We start from the raw sequence: 21,519 nt of genomic DNA on the forward strand, positions 1-21,519 counted from the left end.
TAAACAAATGTTTAAGGAGTTCATTAAAGATACTGGGTTTCAGTCAAATTCAAGCTTCCTCAACTGCATAGAGCACTGAACATTTTAACTTTGCCAGAACTGAGATTCTTCTGTTGAAGGCAACATCTTTCTCCAAAATCCCTGAACCTGGATAGGAATGGCTGTATTGCATTCAGATCTTTTCTGAGATCTCTGTATTGTTGCTCCAACTACATGTCAGGAGCAACTGCACTAAAACATTCTCAATTCCATTTGATAACATAACAATGTTCTTGGAACTGTTTATAAACATTTAGATAATCAGTTTTAAGTTGCTCCATTTTCTCTGTATCCAAGAATATATATGGTGGATAATCAATACTGTCATGTTCATGGGAGACTGGAAAGATATTTTGCATTATTTGAAGGTGACCTTTTAACTGTCTGAAGCAGAGAGTTTCTTCATAAGCCAAACAAAATCTCAGTAACCACATACTTGTGATGTCTTTCGAGAAACTTCCAAAAATTCTTGGTAACTGAGTCAAGGTTCATCAATTATGAAAGAGGGGCTACAGCAAACACATTGCATAGCTCTATTTTTCTTGAATAGCATTTTCAAATGCCTAATTGCATGAAGAACATCCAAATATGTACCGCTATTAGTTACAATCAAAAATACATCCGATTTCCTTTGTTGTATTGCTTCAGCTAAAGCTACCATTCCAAGAGAGACCATGCATAAAGTGTGCTATTAAAAACCATTTTTACCACAGTGTGAGAATTACCATTTCTCTAAAAACATCAGTGTTTCCACTTCTATGGGGATGCTTGCCTATACAGTGCTGAAGATCCTGTGTGTAATGGTTATTTATGGTAGGAACTGGGCCATCAAACTACATTGGGAGATTCAAAACAATATCAACAACAAAGTATAAAAAATACTTTATTGCTAAAAAGGGAAACGCAAACTGGACTGTGACAGTATATTAAGGGTGTGTACACTGGTTGTGTGACAGGGTGAGGAATATGTGGTAGGAAGCTAACATGTATTGCTGGTGTATTGGCATATGAAATTAGTACGTGGTAGGCATGTCATGAGTGGAGCAAGGGGTCAGACTAGATGGCCCGGGAGGCTCCTGACTCACTCTGTTTCTATGTTTCTATGTTCTATGCTTCTATCTTTCTAGTGTCTGAGATACAGCCCGTGAGAATATGAGTATGTTGCCATTCTCTAAGCTTGAGGCCTGTCTTAGTAGATTCAACACAAATTCTATATAATTTTCTATCTAAATTTGATTACATAGAGTCGGAAAATACTTCGATTTTATTTATTTATTTAGGATATTTATATGCCATCCTATTGCAAAAGCCTCAGGACAGCTTACATAAATTAAATGTTGAAGTGTCTTGTATATGTACTTTTCAATTATTAGCCCACACTGATATCTTCACTAAAATGTTTGATTGCCACCTGCAGTTTCTGTGCATATTTACCTGAAAAAAATCTAGTAAGAAATAAGACAGATTTTATTATATATATACATATATTTATTGCATATATGCCACACCCCTTAGCTAAAAGGCTTTCTGGGCATCTTTCATATTGCAACAATAAAACACCAAATTAAAATAATTCATTTGAACAATAAGATAATAAAACAGTCAACAGATAATAAACAATTTATTTATTTATTTATTTATTTAAAACATTTCTGTGCTGCCCCCATTGCAACAAAGCCTCGGGGCGGCTCACAACATCCTTAAAAATACAATCAATAATTTAAAAACTGGTATCTCGGCTATATATTAAAATCTATAAATACAATAATAATAAATTAACAGTTAAAATAACTTTTAAATAACAATAAAGACAATTGATTAATAATGAAACTGTTTAAAACAATAATTCCAGAGAGAGAAAGAGAGAGAGAGAGAGAATCTGGTAACTAAAACTCTCAACATGGCAGCTCTTAACTCTCAGGAATCATAGAACCATCACTTATCAAGTTGCTTACAACTTTCAAGGGTTATTAGAATATGCCCATACGCTTGTTTGAGAGAGAGAGGACTTGTTGGGATGGATGGAGGAGGTTCAAGGAGTATTCCAATGAGATGAAGATACTGACCTGGTTGGCATGTGGTGGCCCATGGCTTAGACAGCTGGTGGTTTTGTGTGAGTAGGAGGGAGTGGGCTGCTTCCTGTGAGCCCACTACATTGTCTTTTAATTTGTAGTGGGGTCCCTTTCCTGTTGCTGTTAAACATTGAGCATCATGCCCTTTTTGATCAGTACATGACACTTTTCTGTGTTCTGTTACTTACCTTTTATTCATAAAATATACAACAGTCCCTTTATTACTATTTCTAAATCACCTTTTCTGAGTTAACAGGGAAAATCCTTTTCAAATCTCCTGCAAGTCATTTTTGTAGCAAATGTTTGTGCGAGTGCATGTGTACCTGTGCACCCTTACTCTCCACAGGTAAGGAAGCCATTTGATGGTCTTCCGTAGCCCAACATGCCCAGTGTTCTTTCTCTCATAGTTGTTTTTTCGTGTACTTTTCCTGTCTAATGTGTAGTATTCTTGTTTCATTTATACCCTGCCTTTTCTCCACAGTGTTTGCCATGATTTTTCTTCTCTCCATTTTATTCTCACAAGAACCCTGGGCTACTAGTATCACTAGGTTAAGTCACTCAGTGACTGACAGTGAGCTTCATGGCAGAGTGGGGACTAGAACCAAAGTCTTCTCATTGCTCCTTTATTAATATGATGTGCCCATTCATAGCTCGTTTGGCCTTTCTAATTATATTGGTGGCCTGGTTAACCACTTTTTTAATTAAGCATGAAGCTGATAGGCTTCAAACTAAAATATTGAATACCATTATGTGTAGTGTTGTTTTGAAAAAAATATATAAAGAGCTTTATAACTTGGATTAATTTTAACAAGCATCTTGCAGAGTGGGGGATGTAGTCCCATTTTGAGTGTTTTACAATTCATAGATCCCATGCAAATTAGCATTGCAATTTAGTTTTTTGTTTTTGATCTTACAGCACACTTCCGTTGATGGATATTCTGAGCCCCATGTCCAGCCCACAAAATCAAGTAGCAGACAGAATATACCCCGCTGCAGAAATTCAATCACATCTACTAATGAAGACCATCCTCACATTGGAAATTACCGTTTACTAAAGACGATAGGAAAAGGAAATTTTGCCAAAGTGAAGCTGGCTAGACATGTTCTTACTGGTAGAGAGGTATGCTTTTCTCTCTTTTTCACTGTAACCGTATCATATGTTGCCTTCTTGCTTAGCTATGTGCAATAAACGCTATCATCATTCAGCTATGTGATTGAATACATAACAGGCTTGTCCTTAAGCCAAATGAGACATGAAGATGGCCAGCCCATAGGCAGAATGCTCTTTATGAACATGCCTGGGCCCCATCCCTTCAGCAGGGGTCTTCTGAAAATGAGCATTTATTTATTTATTATTTATTTATTTAAAAAATTCTATGCCGCCCCATTCACCGAAGCCTCTGTGGACATGCTGCCTCTCTGTCCGCTGATCCTCTGATTGGGCTCCCTTCCTCTACTGACAATGCATCATGGAGTCAAGAGCCATGCCCAAATTGTCTGAGCCTGAGAAACACCCCTGCTCCACGGCTCCTTCCACGAACTGCCCACCTGGGGGATCTAGCCTTGAAATAAGCATCTCTCATCTCGATGTCTGGGGGTGGCCCACATTCCATGGCCCCCTCCTGGGTCTTTTCTACTAATGATTCTTCTTCTGGAGACCAGCCAGCAGCCTTTGAGAATGTGTACCCAAAGCAGCTATCATTCTCATTCCCAGCAGACATGGGCAGGAAGAGAATGAGGGAGGATTTTTTCTGCAAAACAGCTGTCTTATTTGGTAGAACTTAGAAGCAATCCCTGCCAGGAGGGGAAAAATACAAAGAGGTTTCAAGAGGAAAGAATGGACAAGAGAAGAGTTCAGTTCTCTTTCCCTACCCATTCATACTTCGTTTTAAATAGCTTTTACCCCACTACAGTATAGGAAATTAGAAGGACTCAGGTGCTGTTAATTACTTGTATAATTACAGTCTTATCGAAAGGTGAAATATATTTGTACAAGTGAAAGTAAATATACTCGGAAACACCTCATTGCTCTTATTCTAGATTTTTTCATTGCTGTTGCTGGAGTAAAAATCTGACTGCAGATTACTGACTCTACCGACATGAGAGACACCTTTAAATAGGCTTTATTGACTTGTGTGAATAGAGCGAATTGCTCAAACAATCAAGGATTGTTGTTCCATGTAAACCTCACTGGTAGAGGTTATTTGAGGATTAAACAGCCCTTTCATAACCCACAGTTGCTTAACTCTCAAATAACTATGTCAGCTGGTGGCTAGCACACACATTAGCTCCTTGTGAGTGAATTAACTCACCATGGGTTTTTGTATCTTGAGACATCATGACCGTGGATTTTTGTGTCATGTGCATATCTCTATATACAAATCTATCAGCTGTTCACTCAACCCACTTGGCCCAATGGAACCTATTTAAAGAGATGTGTCTCATACTCACAGAGACATCAAATACTCACAGAATCAGTAATTTGAAAGTTTCATTTCTGTTTGAGCTAACTATGGTTTTACATTGTGTCCAAATGCCTATGTTATTGTTGATCGTTACTATTGCATGGGTGAGGAACCTGTATTTCACAGCCAGATATGGCCCACTGCCCATTTTCCTCTGGTAGACAACATCCCACTGAATTTGGGAATATACACCCTCCCACTCCACCTTTTTCCTCAAGAGAGTATAGTCACCACTACTTAAAGATGCTGGATCTGCCTTTAGTTAAAGCAGTGCAGCCCAACAGTGCACACTCCCTTCCTTGCCTGTACTTCCCCCAAGAGATGAGGGAAGCCTTTGAAAGCATTTATCACCTAACTCTCAGCAGGCTTGATCCACACCTTCAAAACTCACCTGTTAGAATCCAGTGTGCTCATTTCAGTACGCAAGCAGAAACCAGCTGTATATTTGTTAGAAAATTTGTTGGTCAAAACTAATAGACAGTTTGTTAGGCAGCTGCTCCCTGGAGAGGAAAGATGTGACGAGAGACAGTGAGCTAATGAATGATGGAGCAGAGACCCTCTCTCTTCCTGCCAGTTGTCTTCTTCAGTCATTGCTGCTAGAAGAACCTTGGAGCACCATCTAGTAGTGGTGCCCAACACTGCTCTCAGATAAATAGCAGGGATGGGCTGGCAGGAAGAGGTACATAAAGGATCATGTGGTGGAGAGAAAGAGATGGGACAGAAGCCCAGGAGAGAGCTTTGAAGGTACAAATTGTCTGGTTGACAGCTTGCTCAGTCCACATGTTCTAAAATATCCCCTGGACTTTGGGACTATAGAAAAATCAGTTGTACCTTTGCTTATATATTCCTTATTCTGAGTTTATTTAAAGAAGCCAGCTTCATAAACCATGGTATGAGTGGTCTTATTTCCATCAATCATAGTTAAGCCTAATGACAGTTTGCAGACAGAGTATCAATAAATTGCAGTTACAAAAGAAAGCAAAAACTGCAATCTTGTGGCTTCACCAAAACTGTTAGAAGGCTTCAGCCCAAAGTGAATTTGTCTTGATGCTAAAGCATACTTGGGCTTTGCAACTGAATGGGATCACTGACATTCTAAAACACATATTACTTTTACCTTTTTTAAAAGGCAAGCTTTTAATAGAGTAATTTCTGCCATTTCCATTCTTAGGTTGCTGTGAAAATAATAGACAAAACCCAACTAAATCCCACCAGCCTACAAAAGGTATGTATATTCTGCAGTAGGAGTGTTTTGGACAATGATCTCTGCTCTTGGACAGGGATACTGCCAGTAAAATTACAGTGGCATTGGCAGACATGGAAGAATGACTGGGTGCTTATATAAATGTATTACAAGGTGTCTTTCCAGGAGCCTTCAGTGACATTTAGTTTTGATGTCCATCATCAATTGCCTTTAATTTATAGTACTATTTATAACATACTTTGAAGAAGGCATTTAACTGAAAGACTAAACAATGTCCATCTCAGAACATGGATCTGTAATAATAGATGTTTTATTATATTGGATTGTCATGAGAAGGCTCTATTTGTTTTGTTTTCTTTAGTTGTAGCCATTGCTGAAGAGCAGGGAAGTGAGCAGCTTAATTCAGGCTTAACTAAAAGAGGCATTTCTCATAATATGATTTGCATTAGTTCCCTTGTCCTGGGTGAAATTTGTTGAGGGCTGTTCAGGTGTACTGGTTGATTGTGTGGCTTATTAGCATGAGTTTGTCAGCCCTTTTTTGGAGGTGTGCCAAGCAGCAAAGAGTGGTCCGTATGTTCAGCAGGTAGATCCAGCCAGCTTTCAGCAGAGAACAGCCATCACACATACCGTTTTAAACGAACTCCAAAGTGGTCCTGTTAGTCTTGTCCAAATTCATCTTTAGTTAATCCATTCCCATGTTTTACCTTCTTTACCTACTGCAACTGCTAGACCTTCTTGGGATGATACAGGTGGGTAATTACCTTCTATAAATGAAATAAACTTTCAACTTACATAGTTCAACATTCACTGCCAATATAGTATAGGTTAGTAACCTATTTTTTTTACTTGTTTATCCAGCAAGATTCACCTAATAGATTTTGTCAGTGCTATATGTTGAAAATGAGAACATGCACCTGTGCATCTTTTCCTACAAAATATTAGTAGTCATTCTGTGCAGATTTGGAGTGACACACATTGAATTGAAGTGTGTGCTTCATGTGTTTAAAGGCTTTTGTAAGAAATAATCATTTTGCCATCCTTGAGAAATGAGGCATTGTTTAGGGCTGCCTGCTACTGTTTTCTTAATATGTGTGCTTGCTCACCAGTCTGAAAAATTGGTAATATCAACTTCCCACTGAACCTCAGGTGGCTGTGGGACTAGTTCAGATGAAAGAGATACATTTGAATTGATTGTAGTGAACACAAATCAATACAATACAGCCTTGGAATCTAAAAATTACTGATAATGGGTTAGATCCAGACTAAGTAAATCAGACTCCTTTAAAATCATTATGAAAAGTTAGTCATGGCTTAGGGAAAGTTCTATTAATTTCAGTGAGAACTTTGTGCAGCTTGGTTTAGATTCAACCCATTATCCCCGCAAGGGTATATTGCTACTGTCGAATGTGTTTGGCATCCAGTATAATATTTAATAATAATTATGTGAATTTTAAATTGTATCTTACATATTTTACTGTTACCTTTACATCTGCTAGGCTATCTGTATAAAAATCACTAAGTAGCTTAGCTTTTTTTTAACAGCTGTTCCGGGAAGTACGAATAATGAAGATATTGAACCATCCTAATATTGGTAGGAATCTGGCAGTTTTTGATGTATTGTATTTAACCCTTTTCCTGTGCTTGTATGTTTTTCAACTTACTGAAAAAGTCAATTTTTGGATTAGAGTGCATAAAAACTTTGCAAGTTTTACTAAGTTGTCCTTTTGATTTCTGAAGAACACTCATTTCTTTAAAAAAAAAAAAAAACAAACAAACCCTGCCTCACAGGCTTTTTAGCAGGTGATGCAGTATACGAACATTATAGGTAAATAAGTAAATGAGTGAGCCATAGATGCTTCTTCTAGAAAACTACTAGTTAGAGGAAAATGTAAATTCTCATTTTGGAGACCTGTGGCTTGCATGGTTCTTTTATTGCTTTCTGTAAGGCTAGTGAATCTTTGGGTTGGTTTTCCAGCATTTCACAAAGACCCGATTTAGTAGACCTTAATTATGGCCCAACAAACCTGTTTAGGAATGCCCTTTAAAAAAAATATTTCATCTTACTCAGTAATGCAGTGTTCTAGCCATTATTATCTTGAAAGCAGGAAAGTGCTGTTTTCCCCCAAAGAAAACATCACTCATAAATCCCAATCAGTGCCTGGTAGGCACAAATTTGCAAGACATGCTTAGATTCCAACTCTGAGGATAATCAAGCCCATCAATTCCCATGACTCTGCAGTTGACAAACTCTTGGCACCTGGCTAGTCTCATCTGCCATGTCCAAAACTGGTTTATAATCTGTGTTTACACTCCCTGTTGACTTTGTGACCAGTTCTTTGTGCTGATCATCAAGACCAGTCCCTGCATTCACAAAGGTTCTCATAATGCAAACTTCCATAATCAAGCTTATAATTGTGAGGTGGTATAGCATAGTGGCTAAGAATGAGCAATGCATCCGGAAGTGCTTGGTTCGAATGTCACCTCTGCTATGAACTATGTAGCTTTAGGCAAATCACTCTGTTTTAGCCTTAGCCCCCAGTCCAACCCCCTGCCCCACTCTGCAAAATGGGTAACATTACTATGAACTTAAATCATTTGATTTCTGCAAATTTTACAAGAAGATTATGCATGTGAAGCACTTTGAACCCTTGAAAGTGCTATGCAGACACTATTATTATTACTCCAGTAAAATGTGATACTGATGTATCAAAATGGCTTTTAAGGTGGATTTTAATTAAATCAATACCACTCAGTTGTGGGAAAATTGAGACCTATGAATGAGAACAGGATTACAAAGTGTGTAACTTTCCCTTTCTGCTTTAGTTTCCCCTACCTTTAGAATCCTACTTTGTGATGACAATTCTTCTGGCTGAGGAAGGCAGAACAATTTTGTTCCAGAGACAGTTATTGTTCCTGAATCGGCCAGAGGGCTTGTTGCATACAAGGTACACACATTGTTGCTATAGGGTATGCCCTTTTGACTACTCCTCCTAGCTGAGCATGCTGCTTTTTCAACATACTTAGCACTTGTAGGCTTATTTTTAAACTTTGCAATGATGATAATCATTTTGTTAACATATTTGATGAGCAATGTCCTTCTGGTTCTTAATAGTTCTGCTGTCTCCCTTGACATTCAAACTTTGTCTTCAGTGGAATCAAAATATGTACCATTTTAATTTGGTCTAGTTGAAGCAGAGCAGTGGGTGGTTTTACTTTTAAGAATTTAATCCATAGAGCAAAATCGTGACTTCAGCATGGATTTCTTTTTTCTTTGTATCATGGTTAAGATGTGTTAACTTAAATACATTTAGCTCTGTTTTCAAATTTTCTTTACTGCTTAAGTGAATGTATTTTATTGTCATTCTTTTATCTTGCAGTTAAGTTATTTGAAGTTATTGAAACAGAAAAAACATTATATTTAGTAATGGAATATGCCAGTGGGGGTAAGTAACTGTTCAGTTATGCTTCTAAAGATTAGTTTGAAATGTAAGAGTTTGAAGGTAGGGGTGCAGCTGGCATCGGCCCTGAAAATTGTGTTATGTCCTTGGCTATTTACGACATGATACACTGCTCCGTGGAATCCAGACTGGGGGACATTGTTCTCTCGGGCTCACTTTATGGCTGTGTCTTTTAAAAGCTGGATAATAAGTCTGCAACCCAGTTTTCACCTACAGATGAGTTGGTAGAGCACTTGTTTGCATGCAGAAGTCCCCAGGTTCAATCCTCTGTCTGACATCTCAAGATAGGGCTTGAAAAGACTCCTGCCTGAAAGTCTGGAAAGCTGCTGCCAGTTAGTGTCAACAGTACTAGGCTAAATGGACCAAGGGTATGACTCAGTATAAAGTATTTATTTTTATTTATTATTTATTAAAACATTTTTATGCCGCCCCATTCGCCGAAGCCTCGGGGCGGCTTACAACATAGCTTTCTATATTCTTCTGTCTGGACTGTACCCTTTCATGCTGCAACTGGGAACTCACGGTTTAATGCTCCCCACAAAAGGCAACCCTACAAAAGGAAAGCTACTGTGTTCTACCATAGTCTTCTCTCGGTCATATTTCACTTTGTGAGCTCCTGTCCACAGTCTGAAACAAGTACAGTCTAAACACAAATTTACTACTACTACTTCTGTTTGTGTAGTAGCATACATTCACTTGGTAACTCAGTTCAGTGGTATTTCCACTCACATTATTAAGTTTCATTGGTTTGATGTAAAGGTTGCTAATAGAAAAGAAACTCTGATATAGGGAGCCCATGTTAAAAAGAAAAACTTAAACATGGGTAAACTCCTACTGTGGTAGCAGTTATGCAAATGTTGGTGCTGAGAGAAGAAGGTTTTTCTAATACATTGAATGAGGAAGTGACCTGCACATAGATGACTGAATTTCTCAATTGATCAGGAGTTGGAGGAAATGATGCTGATTCCATAAGGAAGAGGGTCCTCCCAAACTGTGAATGGAACAGGTCACACTTATAAATAACCACTTGCCTGGTCACATGTCGTGAATAACAGTTAGGATACCAGGCAGGAAAAAAGAATGTTCTTTTTTCTTTCGTTCAGACTGACACACGTCTTTGTGGGTGGGCAAACTAGCTAACGTATTTTGTAAACTGCTCACTTTTGGATTATTTTGCAAAACTAGGACAGATAGTCCTATAGAAATTCATGTATTGTCTGTTAGGGAAGAGCAGCATAATAAGATTAAGGACCACTTTACTCAATAATCAGGTCACTCAAAGTTGCAAACTGATTTACAGTGTAATCCTACACTGGTCTACACAAAAGTTGGTACTATTGAGTTGAATGAAACCTACTGCTTGCTAAGTGTGCATAAGATTGCAGCCTTCTTCTCCTGCTTCTTGATTTAAAAACAACAACAACCCTGCATGACTTACCTTACTTTCCAACAAATGTGTAATCCAACTATTTGCTCCAATAAAGTAGGACAAGTAGAGCCATTAGGCACAAATCCTTGAGATAGTGAGACACCTGAGAATTCACTGGTGGATTTTGGTGATAGAATGAGTTGATATAAAAAGGAAAAATACTAAATACAAAGAATCCAATATATTTTAAATGTAGTTTCTTTGTTAAATAAGTGTACGTGTTAATAGCATTAAATTAATACCAGTCATTGCTAGTTAATTCTGTACAATATCATATTCTATTTTGCTTCAGGGGAAGTGTTTGACTACTTGGTTGCCCATGGAAGAATGAAAGAGAAAGAAGCACGTGCAAAATTTAGACAGGTATAAAACAAGTGTTATAACAGCCATGGGGGCCATGACAGCCATGGGGCTGTCTCAACATGACACTGGCCCAATGCATGTAAAAGGTGCACTCTGGACCTGGTTTTCTTGACAGGGCAGGAGGACGGTGATCTGGAAGTGAGGGGTTTGACTTTAACCCCTTTGTCATGGTCAGATCACTTCCTTGTGATCTGAAGGGTGCGGACCCTATTAAGATGGTCCGCCCCTGGAGTCTTATGGATTGTGATGGTTTCCTGAGGGATCTGGGGTATTTTCCAGTTAATTGAGCAGGTGGAAAGAGGGCATCGTGGACCCAGAAATAGCCGCCAATTATACGTCAGTGGCTAATATTCCATTCTTGGGCAAGGTGCTCAAGCAAGTGGTGGCCGGACATGTCCAAGTGCTCTTGGAGGAAACTGACCCATTTCAATCTGGTTTCAGGCCTGGGTATGGAACAGCCTTCTGGATAGGCTGGCTGGGTTGTGAGTTGGAGGCAGTGTTCTGTGGTGGTTCCAATCCTATCTGACTGGCTGATTCCAGAAGGTGGTGCTGGGAGATTATGTCTCTGTGTCGTGGCAGCTTTGCCATGGAGTTCCTCAGGGTTCCATTTTATCCCCCATGGTCTTTCGACATGAAACTGCTGGGAGAGGTCCTCCAAGGTTTTGGGCTGTGGAGTCTGCAGTAAGCGGATGACACCCAGCACTGCCTCTCTTTTACATCTAGTCCAGGTGAGGCAGCGTTGGTCTTAATCGGTGTCTGGCCAGGGTAATGGGTTGGATGAGGGTCAATAAATTGAGGCTTAATCCAGACAAGATGGAGGTCCTGTTGGTAGTTGGTTTGGCCTTCCAGGTGAGTGATTTTTGCCCTGTTCTGGACAGGGTTGCAATTCCCCTAAATGACAGGGTATGCAGCCTGGGAGTGCTTCTCGACCCTGACCTGTCCCTGGAGTACCATGTGTTGGCAGTGGTGAGAAGTGCTTTTCTTCAGCTTCAGCTGATACTTAGCTGTGCCCTTACGTGGATGTGCAGTGCCTGACAGTGGTGACCCACGCTCTGGTAACTTCCCATTTGGACTATTGCAATATGCTCTACATGGGGCTGCCCTTTCCATTGATCTGGATACTTCAGTTGGTCCAGAATAGAGCTGCCAGGTTATTAACAGGGACTGGCAGATACTCCCATATCACGCTGGTCCTATACCTGGTTGTCAATTGAAGTCCGGGCCCGATTTAAGGTGCTGGTAATGACCTATAAAGCCCAAATCAGCTTGGTTCCTGGATACCGGAAAGAGCACCTTCTTCCCTATGTGCCTGCCCACCCTTGAGATCTAGCGTAGAGGTCCTTCTCCGGAATCCCTCTTTGAAGGCAGTTAGGAGGGTAGCTACCTGGAGAAGGTCCTTTTCTGCAGTGGCACCCAGACTTTGGAACATGCTCCCCAGAGAGGTTCACCTGGCACTGTCACTTTATTCTTTTTGGCAGGTGAAAACCTTTTTATTTTCCCAACATTTTAATATTTAATTCATTTTATCTTTGATTTTATCATTAATGGTCAGATGCCATGTGTTATTCGTTGGTATGTTGTTTTTTGGGTTTTTTTGTAAGCCATCCAGAGACTCTGGTATCAGATGGCATAAGAAAGAAAATTTTACAACCACATGGTAAATTGCTTGCCTGCTGCTAAGGTTGCAGGTACCATGCATCATTGAGATCAGAGGTGGACAGAAGAAAGATCCCTCTTTTGGACTTCAACTCCCAGAAGCTCCTACTAGCATGACCAGTGGTCATGAATGCTTTTGGTAGAAGTCCAAAATGTCTAGGGTTTGGTCTAAATAGTTTGGTAGAAAGAACTTGGGTGGAATTCAAGGTACCAGTGACTTGGGTAAACATAGCTCTGAGGTTTTAGAAGCCTAATTTAGGTTGTTTAGGTCTGAGCTTAGGTCTGAAAGTCTGAACTTTCAAGGTAATTTCTCTGAAATGCTTACCTCCTCTATGTGCAGAACAAACTTGACACAAAAAGTTGAGATGTCTCAATGCATGGATGATAACAGTGATGTACAGAGGCATCAGTTTGGATTTGTTAGGCACTTGTGAATGTTTTGGAAAAAGTTGGATTTGTGTAAAAAGGATGAGTTGTACTAAAACCAAAATAAAATGAAGGATAGTTTTGATAGCTATATATTACTCCCAGTATTGGAAGCAGTATTCTTCTATTGCAACTGCTAGAGAACATGAGGTAGGATACTGTTGCACTCATGTCCAATAGTTGGATTTCCCACTGGCAGCTGGTTGGCATCTCTATGAACAGAGTGCAGTACTAGATAGACCTTTGGTCTGATTTAGCATGCAGTTTAGTTTTGCTACAGCTTCTTGTGGTGTTCAAACCAACAAGATATCATTAATGTTAACTAGGATTTACTGGAATTTACCCAACCAAAAAATAGAGTTTCAAATGTGGCATTTGAAAATGACCATTAGGTGGTCATAGATAAGTCATTATTTCTCTCCTCTTCTGCTATAAGGAAATGAATTGTTGTAATGGTTACTACAAGGTAATATATGCAAATATGAGTGCTATATGGAAGGATAAACACGCTAATGTATTGTCAGGGTAATTTTTTGTGTTTCTTTATTGATAATGACGGTTTTATTTCAGATTGTGTCTGCTGTGCAATACTGTCATCAGAAATACATTGTCCATCGTGATCTCAAGGTAGGTTAATTTCCTTTCTTTTAAAAATTGGAACTGTGATGGAAAAGAACAATTTATTAATCGTTTCAAAAACCTCTTACTGCTACATTTTACATTTTCCTATCTGTTCTTTCACACCTGCTGGAGATAATGATGTGCAGCACATGCTTCTGAACAGGACAGGGGGTTATAAATGTTTGTAGGGTTTTCTCTGATTCTTAGATGATCTTCCTTGTTGATTGTATCATGGTTACATAAGCACTCAGTGGGGGTCCCCTTTTTGTTCATATCGAACTTTGAGCTCCATGCCCCTTTCTTCTGTTGTGCCATTAATACTTTATAAAAGGCCCCCATCCATGGACTAACCTCCCCACTGTGGTCCCGCTGGCAACTAATCTGTGATCTTTTTGACACCAGCTTAAGATGGCCTTTTTTTATTCCTGCTTTTAACTTCTTACTTGGCCACCCGAAGGCTTGAGAGGGTCACCAGGCATTTTGCAGAGTGTCTCTTTCTCTCCCCACACTTTTCCTCCCTCTCCCCTTGTTATTCCTTATTAGCATCTGCTTTACCTGTTTAAAACATTTTAATTTTTCCTGATTTTATAATATTTTAAATTCTACTTTCATAATACCTTTTTGGACTGTGTAAACTGCCCAGAGAGCTTTGACTGTGTGTTGGTATAAAAATGCAATTAATTAATTAAAATCTATCAGGGTCTCTTTGCTGCTATATCTGAAATTATTTTTCCAGAATTAATGGGTGAAACCCTTTCACACCTCATGTAAGTCATCTTTAGTATTTAGTGTGAATCTTTGGGATTGTTCAGTTACTTCTTTTCCTAAGCTGCAGCAATCCTTCAGCCTCATGTTCCTCTCTCATGCACATGATTTCCCTCCACTTTTATTTGTTAGTGTTACATCTGTTGCTCACCATGGTTAGCTCAAGCTGCAGTTTGCAAACCTGTTCCTAATAATAATTGTGTATTGTGATTTGAAGCTCTGAAAGGAAAATGCTGTTGTTGGCCATGTCTTTTGTCCAACTTGTGTCCAGCTTTTTCTGTACCTGAAGGAAACATTCTGTTCTGGCCTTTCTTATTTCTCCTAATAATATGATATAACACCTGCCTTCTGGGCCCTCTGTGTTGCTATCTTGCTCCATTTAAGTTGATTCTAAAAAAGTCATTTGCCCTTCCATCAAAGTAAGTCTTAAGCTTCTGTGTCCTGCACAACATCTGCTTCAGATTCTTAGCTGTCTCACTCATAATGTCTGATTCTGAGCACATCCACATGATTCCTTTGAGATAAAAGTCACTATGCAATATCTAGTGCCAAAGTACTCAGAAGGATTGAGAAACTCTGAAATTCACTGAAAGAGTACAAAGGCAGGCAAAAAGACCATCGAAGTGCACATTTTTAAAGCTAAAAGAAACAAACCTTTGAAATGGACATTATCTTGTGGTGTAATTGTTAAATATGATGCATGAAATCCAATTCAGTTTCATGTTTTAGTTTTTCTGGAGTTGACTGAAGAAGGGACATATAGTAGAATCAATCCCCCCCCCCCAATCCCCAGCTTTCTTTTTCATACAGTAATCAGTCAGTAATTATCTAATTCTATGCAAGTTTAAACTGAAAAAAGGCCTACAACTCCCAGTATGCTCCAGCCAGCTATTCAAATTGTAGGCCTTTTTTCTGAGTAAACATGCACAGAATTACACCCTAATTGTGTGTTTGTGTCTGTGCTCTTTTAATTCCTAAGCAGAGCAAGTCATTAATTTTATTTGTATTTAGAGTTCCATTCGACTGTTTCTCAAGGTTGCAGGGACAGCAGTTTTCAAAAACAAAAGGGAGATATCTGTTAAGCTGTTAAGACTGGTATTTTACACAAACCTTATTTGATGTTAATGGATATAAGGTTGTACTCTCATGGACAGAGGAAGAGAAAATACTACAAATCTAAGCAAATCTTACAAAGAAATCTTCAAGTCCTCACCTTACTATGGATCATGGGCGTGCTGAGTGTTGCTTCTTGCATTCCACAGCAAAGTATGTCACCCTTAAAATGAATAGTTTGTTTCAGAATAAATTTATGGTAAACTGTTTCTATTTATCTTCAATATTCTTCTCCCCACCCCACCTTTCAGGCAGAAAACCTTCTTCTTGATGGCGACATGAACATTAAAATTGCAGATTTTGGTTTTAGCAATGAATTTACTATTGGCAACAAACTGGACACTTTTTGTGGAAGCCCTCCATATGCTGCCCCTGAACTTTTTCAAGGAAAGAAATATGATGGCCCAGAAGTGGATGTATGGAGTCTTGGAGTTATTCTTTACACTCTAGTCAGTGGATCTTTGCCATTTGATGGGCAAAATTTAAAGGTAACATTGATATTTGAAACTTCAAAGTCTAATCTTCCATTATTGTGTCTCAATGTTAGATTTTTTTTGTTTTGTCTTTTCTAAAGGAACTGAGAGAGCGGGTATTACGGGGAAAGTACCGGATACCATTCTATATGTCCACAGATTGTGAAAATCTACTGAAAAAGCTGCTTGTATTGAATCCAATCAAGCGAGGGAGCTTGGAAGTAAGTTGATATTTTTTATTTAATTATTTAAAACACACAAGGAATAACCTGAACCTCAGTCTTAAATGTGCTACTAAGAACTGCCTAACTTATTTTTCTTTAATTCCCCCTTTTCTTGCTCAAAAAGACCAGTGTGGTGGAGTGATGGTTTGAGATTCAGGAGATCAGGGTTTTAGGACGATCCTGCAAGCAACTTTGGGTTCTGTGCCAGAGGGAAAAAGACAGGATATCAGTGTAACAATAAAAACACGTATTGTTTCGTTGTTCATCATTGTTTTTCAAAATTCAAAACTTTCCTGTGGGACATATCTTTCTTTAAGGAAGCAGTTTGTACAATAATGTAAAAATAATTTCCAATTGGTTTACACCATCATGTAAAATTATTACATGATAAGCCAGCCATTTTGCAACTGAGTGAATGCATCTCGGGAAATGGTGATAATGGGAATTTTGTAACATGGAAAGCAGATTTTTCAAGTGAGGCTTAATGATTTCAAGAGTCGTTCTGGGTAATGATAGGGTTTCAGTGTTTTCAGGTCCTTGCTAGATTAATGTTTTAAAACATATCAATTTTGGAAGTGTTATTCAAAAGTGTACCTTCTTAAAGTTTTTTTTAAAGGGCTGTTCATTGTAATACAATAACTTAAGCTGTGTGTCTCTGGCACCATCTTAGTGGTAGGCACCATTACATATGATGCTATTTATGCAGATTTTGATGAGTTGATTCATTAAACAAATTCCTACAATTGCTCAATTAAGGTTTCTTCAATCTGGTGGCAGCCCCAGTAAATGAGTTTAAGAATGGGATTTACATGATGTAACTTGATACTAATCTGAAGAAACAAACCGCAGACAATTAAACAAGTCTTAAAATTTGGAGCAAAGCAAGAAGAACAAAGATCATGTTGAATAGCATAAAATGTAAAACCCTCTCCCCCCTGCATGTAGCCTGATTTGCACCATCTCATTTAATTACCTTTTCACTATGTTTTTTAGAACAGTCAGGGAACAGCAGTAACCATGGCAGTAGTGCTGCAGTGAAGATTCCCAGAATTCGTCCCTCTTCTGTTCGCAGGCATCCCCTCATGCTCAGCCCTGCTTTAGAGCTGAGCCAAGAAGTCCATCTATGCAACCAGTGACCTTCTTTCATGTCACATGCAGCACAAACAAAGACTGGAAGTCACGTGTGCAGAAGAGGGACACTGCGTGCACACTGTTTGTACAGGCTTGATTCCTGCTAGACATCTGCTTAGGTGCTTGCCAGGAAGTTGGACTCACAGCTGCAAGAAGGCAGGCCCGAGTCTGGGTAGCCAACCCCAGGGAATCCAGCAGATTCCCACCCTCCAAATGGATTCCACACACATTCCTACACAGCAGTCCATGCTTTGGAGAGGAGATGCCTCCCTTTCTAGGGTAGCAGGAGAGTCCAGGAGGTGTTGAAATGGTGTAGGGCTCTGAGAACTCTCAGTTCAGCACTGGAAATGGGGAGGGTTACTTTGCTAGGGGGGAGATTTTGTCACCATCCCCTTTTTGATGCACTTACATTTTTCCCCTTATTGGTGATGTTTGACCAACAACTTAGTGAAATAGCTTATATGCAATCTTGCCCTGTCAATTTCCATCTACCTTACCAACTTCCTTTAGTTTCTTTTGACAGCCAAAACTTACAAGAACATTGAACAGGCAAGACCACATATGTTGGATGCTGTAAGTGCATACTGGGACACCTCCAAGAAAAGAAAAAATAAAGTAAAATTATGAAGGCATTTGTACATACTTCTGGGGCTAATAGCATTTTTTAGAAAGTGGGGAAGCAATGTCTTTCTCTGCAAAGTGCCACTTCGGCATCAGTGCAGACACTGACAGCAGCGGCAGCACGGGTGAGAGCATGATTAGTGGGCAGGGGGAGCTTCTGTTCTTATCAAATGGCTCACTAGCTGCTTACTGGAACCCACAATGCTTTAGACAGCATGATGACCAGACATGAGATAAACAACTGCTAGAGAAAGCCAAGGGTTTTCAGGGGGATATGCTGCTCCAGAATGTACTACCCTGTACAGGATGGTCTAGGTTTGGGTGACAGGACAACCCACTGTGGCTAGTTATCCATCCTGGTTTTCCATGTCGTGTAAACCTGACTGTCATGTTGTATAGTTTCTGAACATTTCTCTCATTTTTAGTGGGAGCTTATCACACTTGTTATAAATATTTTGCATTAGAACACTTGCCCATTTAAATGAAATTTAGCATTAGTTTAGTGTATGGTTTAAGAAAGGTGAACTGTGGTTCTTAAAAACTAATGTGTTTTAGTTGCTTTAATTTGTAAGACATGCGTTTTTAAGTAAGCCATTTTCATATGCAATCTATTTGGCGTAGTAGCTCTTGAGTTTCTTTTCACTAAAATGTTTATGTAGCAGTTCTAGCAAAGTGAAGCACTTAGTCATCTTAGTCTCTGGACTTTGTGTCTAAGAGCAATTTACTGCTTGTTAATACCCAATAAAGTACAACAGGTGATAAAATGATTTGAGAAATACAACGTGTATTAGTCATCAGTGTGACCTTTCTTTTATCTTGATAGGTTTGCATTTGCAGCTGGAGATGGTGTTCCACCGAATCAATCTCATTTAGTCACTTTCTGACATAGATAACTTGAGCACTAGCTGGGAAATAGTTCCCTGATCAGCTGTGAATGTGGGCTGAATAATTCTCTTGTCTGGTTGCTTGCCAGTAGATTGTGTGGTATGCATAGTTTCTGCTTCAGTGATGTGTAGCAGTCATTGTTAGGGTCCTGTCTAAAAAATTGAGTGAGATCATGAGAGGTCGAGTTAAGGATGTTCATATTCACATAAAGTTTGAGATGCATGAGTCTAAAGGACACTGCTGCCTAATAAGTTAATGCTTTTGTGCAGGCCTCTGCTGTTCAGCTGTATTTTCTAACTGCATAGCACAACAGAGACATCAGTAATGGGAAAATCATGAAGCGTGCTGAGACTGTCAGACTTGCTTGTAGCCCTTGTGGTAGTAAAGATGGACTTGAATTTTGTGAGCAATGCTTGGTGAGATCTCAGATGCTGGAGAGGGAGAATGAACAGCAATCAAGTAGCAGAGTTTCAGTAACCTGCGTGCCTCTTTCTATGAAGAGTGTAATGCAAAGTGCACCTTTTAATTTTCATTCATTCCTGAAGCGCCTAGATGTCTGTAGGCTCTATTCACAGATTAAAAGCAAGACATACTCTGCTTGAAAGCTTATAACCATTAAAAGATTAAAAGCCATGACACAAAAGGAAAAATGGATGGAGGGGAGGAGAACAGGCAAATTCAGGCATCATTTCTTAAACTTGCATAATTGTTCTTTAATAACCTGCTGGAATGGAGGTGGTTCAGGTCTGCCAGCCAGGCTGTTGAGTAGTATTTATTTCCTTCTGCTACAGCCAGGTGGAACGTATTATATAATTATCTTCTTTAATTTGCATAATGTTGCAAAATCCAGCTTTGTACAGTTTTGTTGGGGCACAACTAGACCAGTTGGAGGTATCCGCAACCTTTTGGACCTGTGGGCACATTTGGAAATGTGAGAATCTGTTAAGGGCCCTCCTGCAAAATGTTTCCTATAGAGCATGTGGCTATGTACATAATGGCAGCCATGAAGGCCTGGCAAATCAGAAAGGGAGAGGGGAAGGGAAATAGATTAGAGGTTGGGGTGGGAAAAGTAGGGGAAAGGGATAGAGAGATAAGAAAGAGAGGAGCTAGAACAGCAAGGCTAGAGGCTGGGAGCCCAGAGAAACAGCATGATAAAGAGATTAATGAGAGGGGAAAACAAGGCTCGAGGCTAGCAGTAGAGAGGAGGAAGACTAGGATGGGAAAGAGAGCAAAATAGCAAGGAAAGGGATTGAAAGGAAAGAAATAACAACGTTATGCTTTATGTGCGTGAAAGGTAAGTTTTTGTATATAGGCGTTTCTTACATATTAATTGACACACACACACACACACACACACACACACACGCATATAGAAATCACTTCTGTGGGTGCCAGCAGGCAGCATTGGAAGGCCCTGCTGGTGCCATGGCGAGAACCCCTGAGCTACTCCATAGCTATAGAAAAGAGACTGTACCAGTTTTCCTCTGCAATACTGGGCCCTTGTCTATTGGAATGAGGGACAATGCAAACTCAGTTTTCAATAATGGTGAATAGTAATATATATTGGATAGTTGGGTCAGTATTCACTGGGGTACTGCACCCTCACCAGTTCTGTTGCGCAGCTGAGTCCCACCACTTGCACTGCAGAATTTCACATTTTCAGGAGCAGCTGAATATATATGGAAATGCTAGTTTTTGGAATGGGAAAAGCCAGCAGTGCTTGCATAATAGAGCTCTACCAACCTGTCCCAAGCCAGAAACAAGTATTTCCACTCATTTTGGGGTCTTTCAGAAGTTGTTGGTCCTGCTTGCCTAATGGAATCAGTGGGAGGGGGCACTTAAGCAGTGGAGAGTCCTGTTGGACTAAATGATTTGAAAAATTGATGCATTGAACTGATTGTTTTGTCTAACCTTCCTGAGTCACATTGGCAGCTGTTATGTAAAATAGCACAAGAATGTTACATTTCATTTCCTATCTGGAAGTTTTTTTGGTGGTTATTACAAGCTTTTATTTGTGTTTTAATTTTTGCACATGTTGCACGATTTTGTATGTCATGGCTGTTTCAATACTGTTATATTATCTAGCAAATAATGAAGGACCGATGGATGAATGTTGGTCACGAAGAGGAAGAATTAAAGCCATACACTGAACCTGAACCAGATTTTAATGACACCAAAAGAATAGGTAGGGCAGTTTACATAGTTATCCTGGTCTTCCAGAGATCTTCTTCCTATATCTGTTATATACCTTATTATATAGTATGACATAATACTTAATTTCAATATATTACCAGTTTATTGAGTTGCTATATGACTTGGTTTCTATGTACCAAATTTTTCTTCTATTGCTAAATTCCCATGATAGCATTTCCTGAACTCTCTTAGCCCCATTTTACTAGTTCTTCCACTGCCACTGGACTGTATTCCCCATTTCACTCATAATAATCCAGTTCACCCACAGTGTTTCAGTCTTCCAGAACATGATTTGCAAGATCAGGAATGTTTAATGGCTTCAGTTTCTCTCTTCTCTTGCCCATACTAGGAAATAATGGTTTGCATTTTAACTCCTACTCA

General features: G+C 39.3%; 1 protein-coding gene across 9 annotated transcripts in view; it reads left to right on the top strand.

The window, feature by feature from the left end:
- Positions 1 to 21,519, top strand: part of MARK1 (microtubule affinity regulating kinase 1) — an 87,912-nt gene that overhangs the window by 40,510 nt on the left and 25,883 nt on the right. For 6 of the 9 annotated variants that reach the window (XM_044429035.1, XM_044428954.1, XM_044429314.1 and 3 more), the window contains exons 2-10: positions 3,028 to 3,231; positions 5,748 to 5,801; positions 7,323 to 7,371; positions 9,158 to 9,223; positions 10,960 to 11,030; positions 13,683 to 13,739; positions 15,863 to 16,099; positions 16,186 to 16,305; positions 21,031 to 21,130. In XM_044429035.1, the coding sequence (XP_044284970.1) occupies positions 3,028 to 3,231; positions 5,748 to 5,801; positions 7,323 to 7,371; positions 9,158 to 9,223; positions 10,960 to 11,030; positions 13,683 to 13,739; positions 15,863 to 16,099; positions 16,186 to 16,305; positions 21,031 to 21,130 (958 nt within the window). Of the gene's footprint in view, positions 1 to 3,027; positions 3,232 to 5,747; positions 5,802 to 7,322; positions 7,372 to 8,603; positions 8,726 to 9,157; positions 9,224 to 10,959; positions 11,031 to 13,682; positions 13,740 to 15,862; positions 16,100 to 16,185; positions 16,306 to 21,030; positions 21,131 to 21,519 lie in introns of those variants that run through there. The other 3 variants (XM_044429561.1, XM_044429481.1, XR_006414670.1) reach the window with 3 other exon arrangements.

The sequence above is a fragment of the Varanus komodoensis genome, unplaced genomic scaffold, assembly GCF_004798865.1.
Source record: "Varanus komodoensis strain SLA01 unplaced genomic scaffold, ASM479886v1 scaffold1, whole genome shotgun sequence".
NCBI lineage: Eukaryota > Metazoa > Chordata > Lepidosauria > Squamata > Varanidae > Varanus > Varanus komodoensis.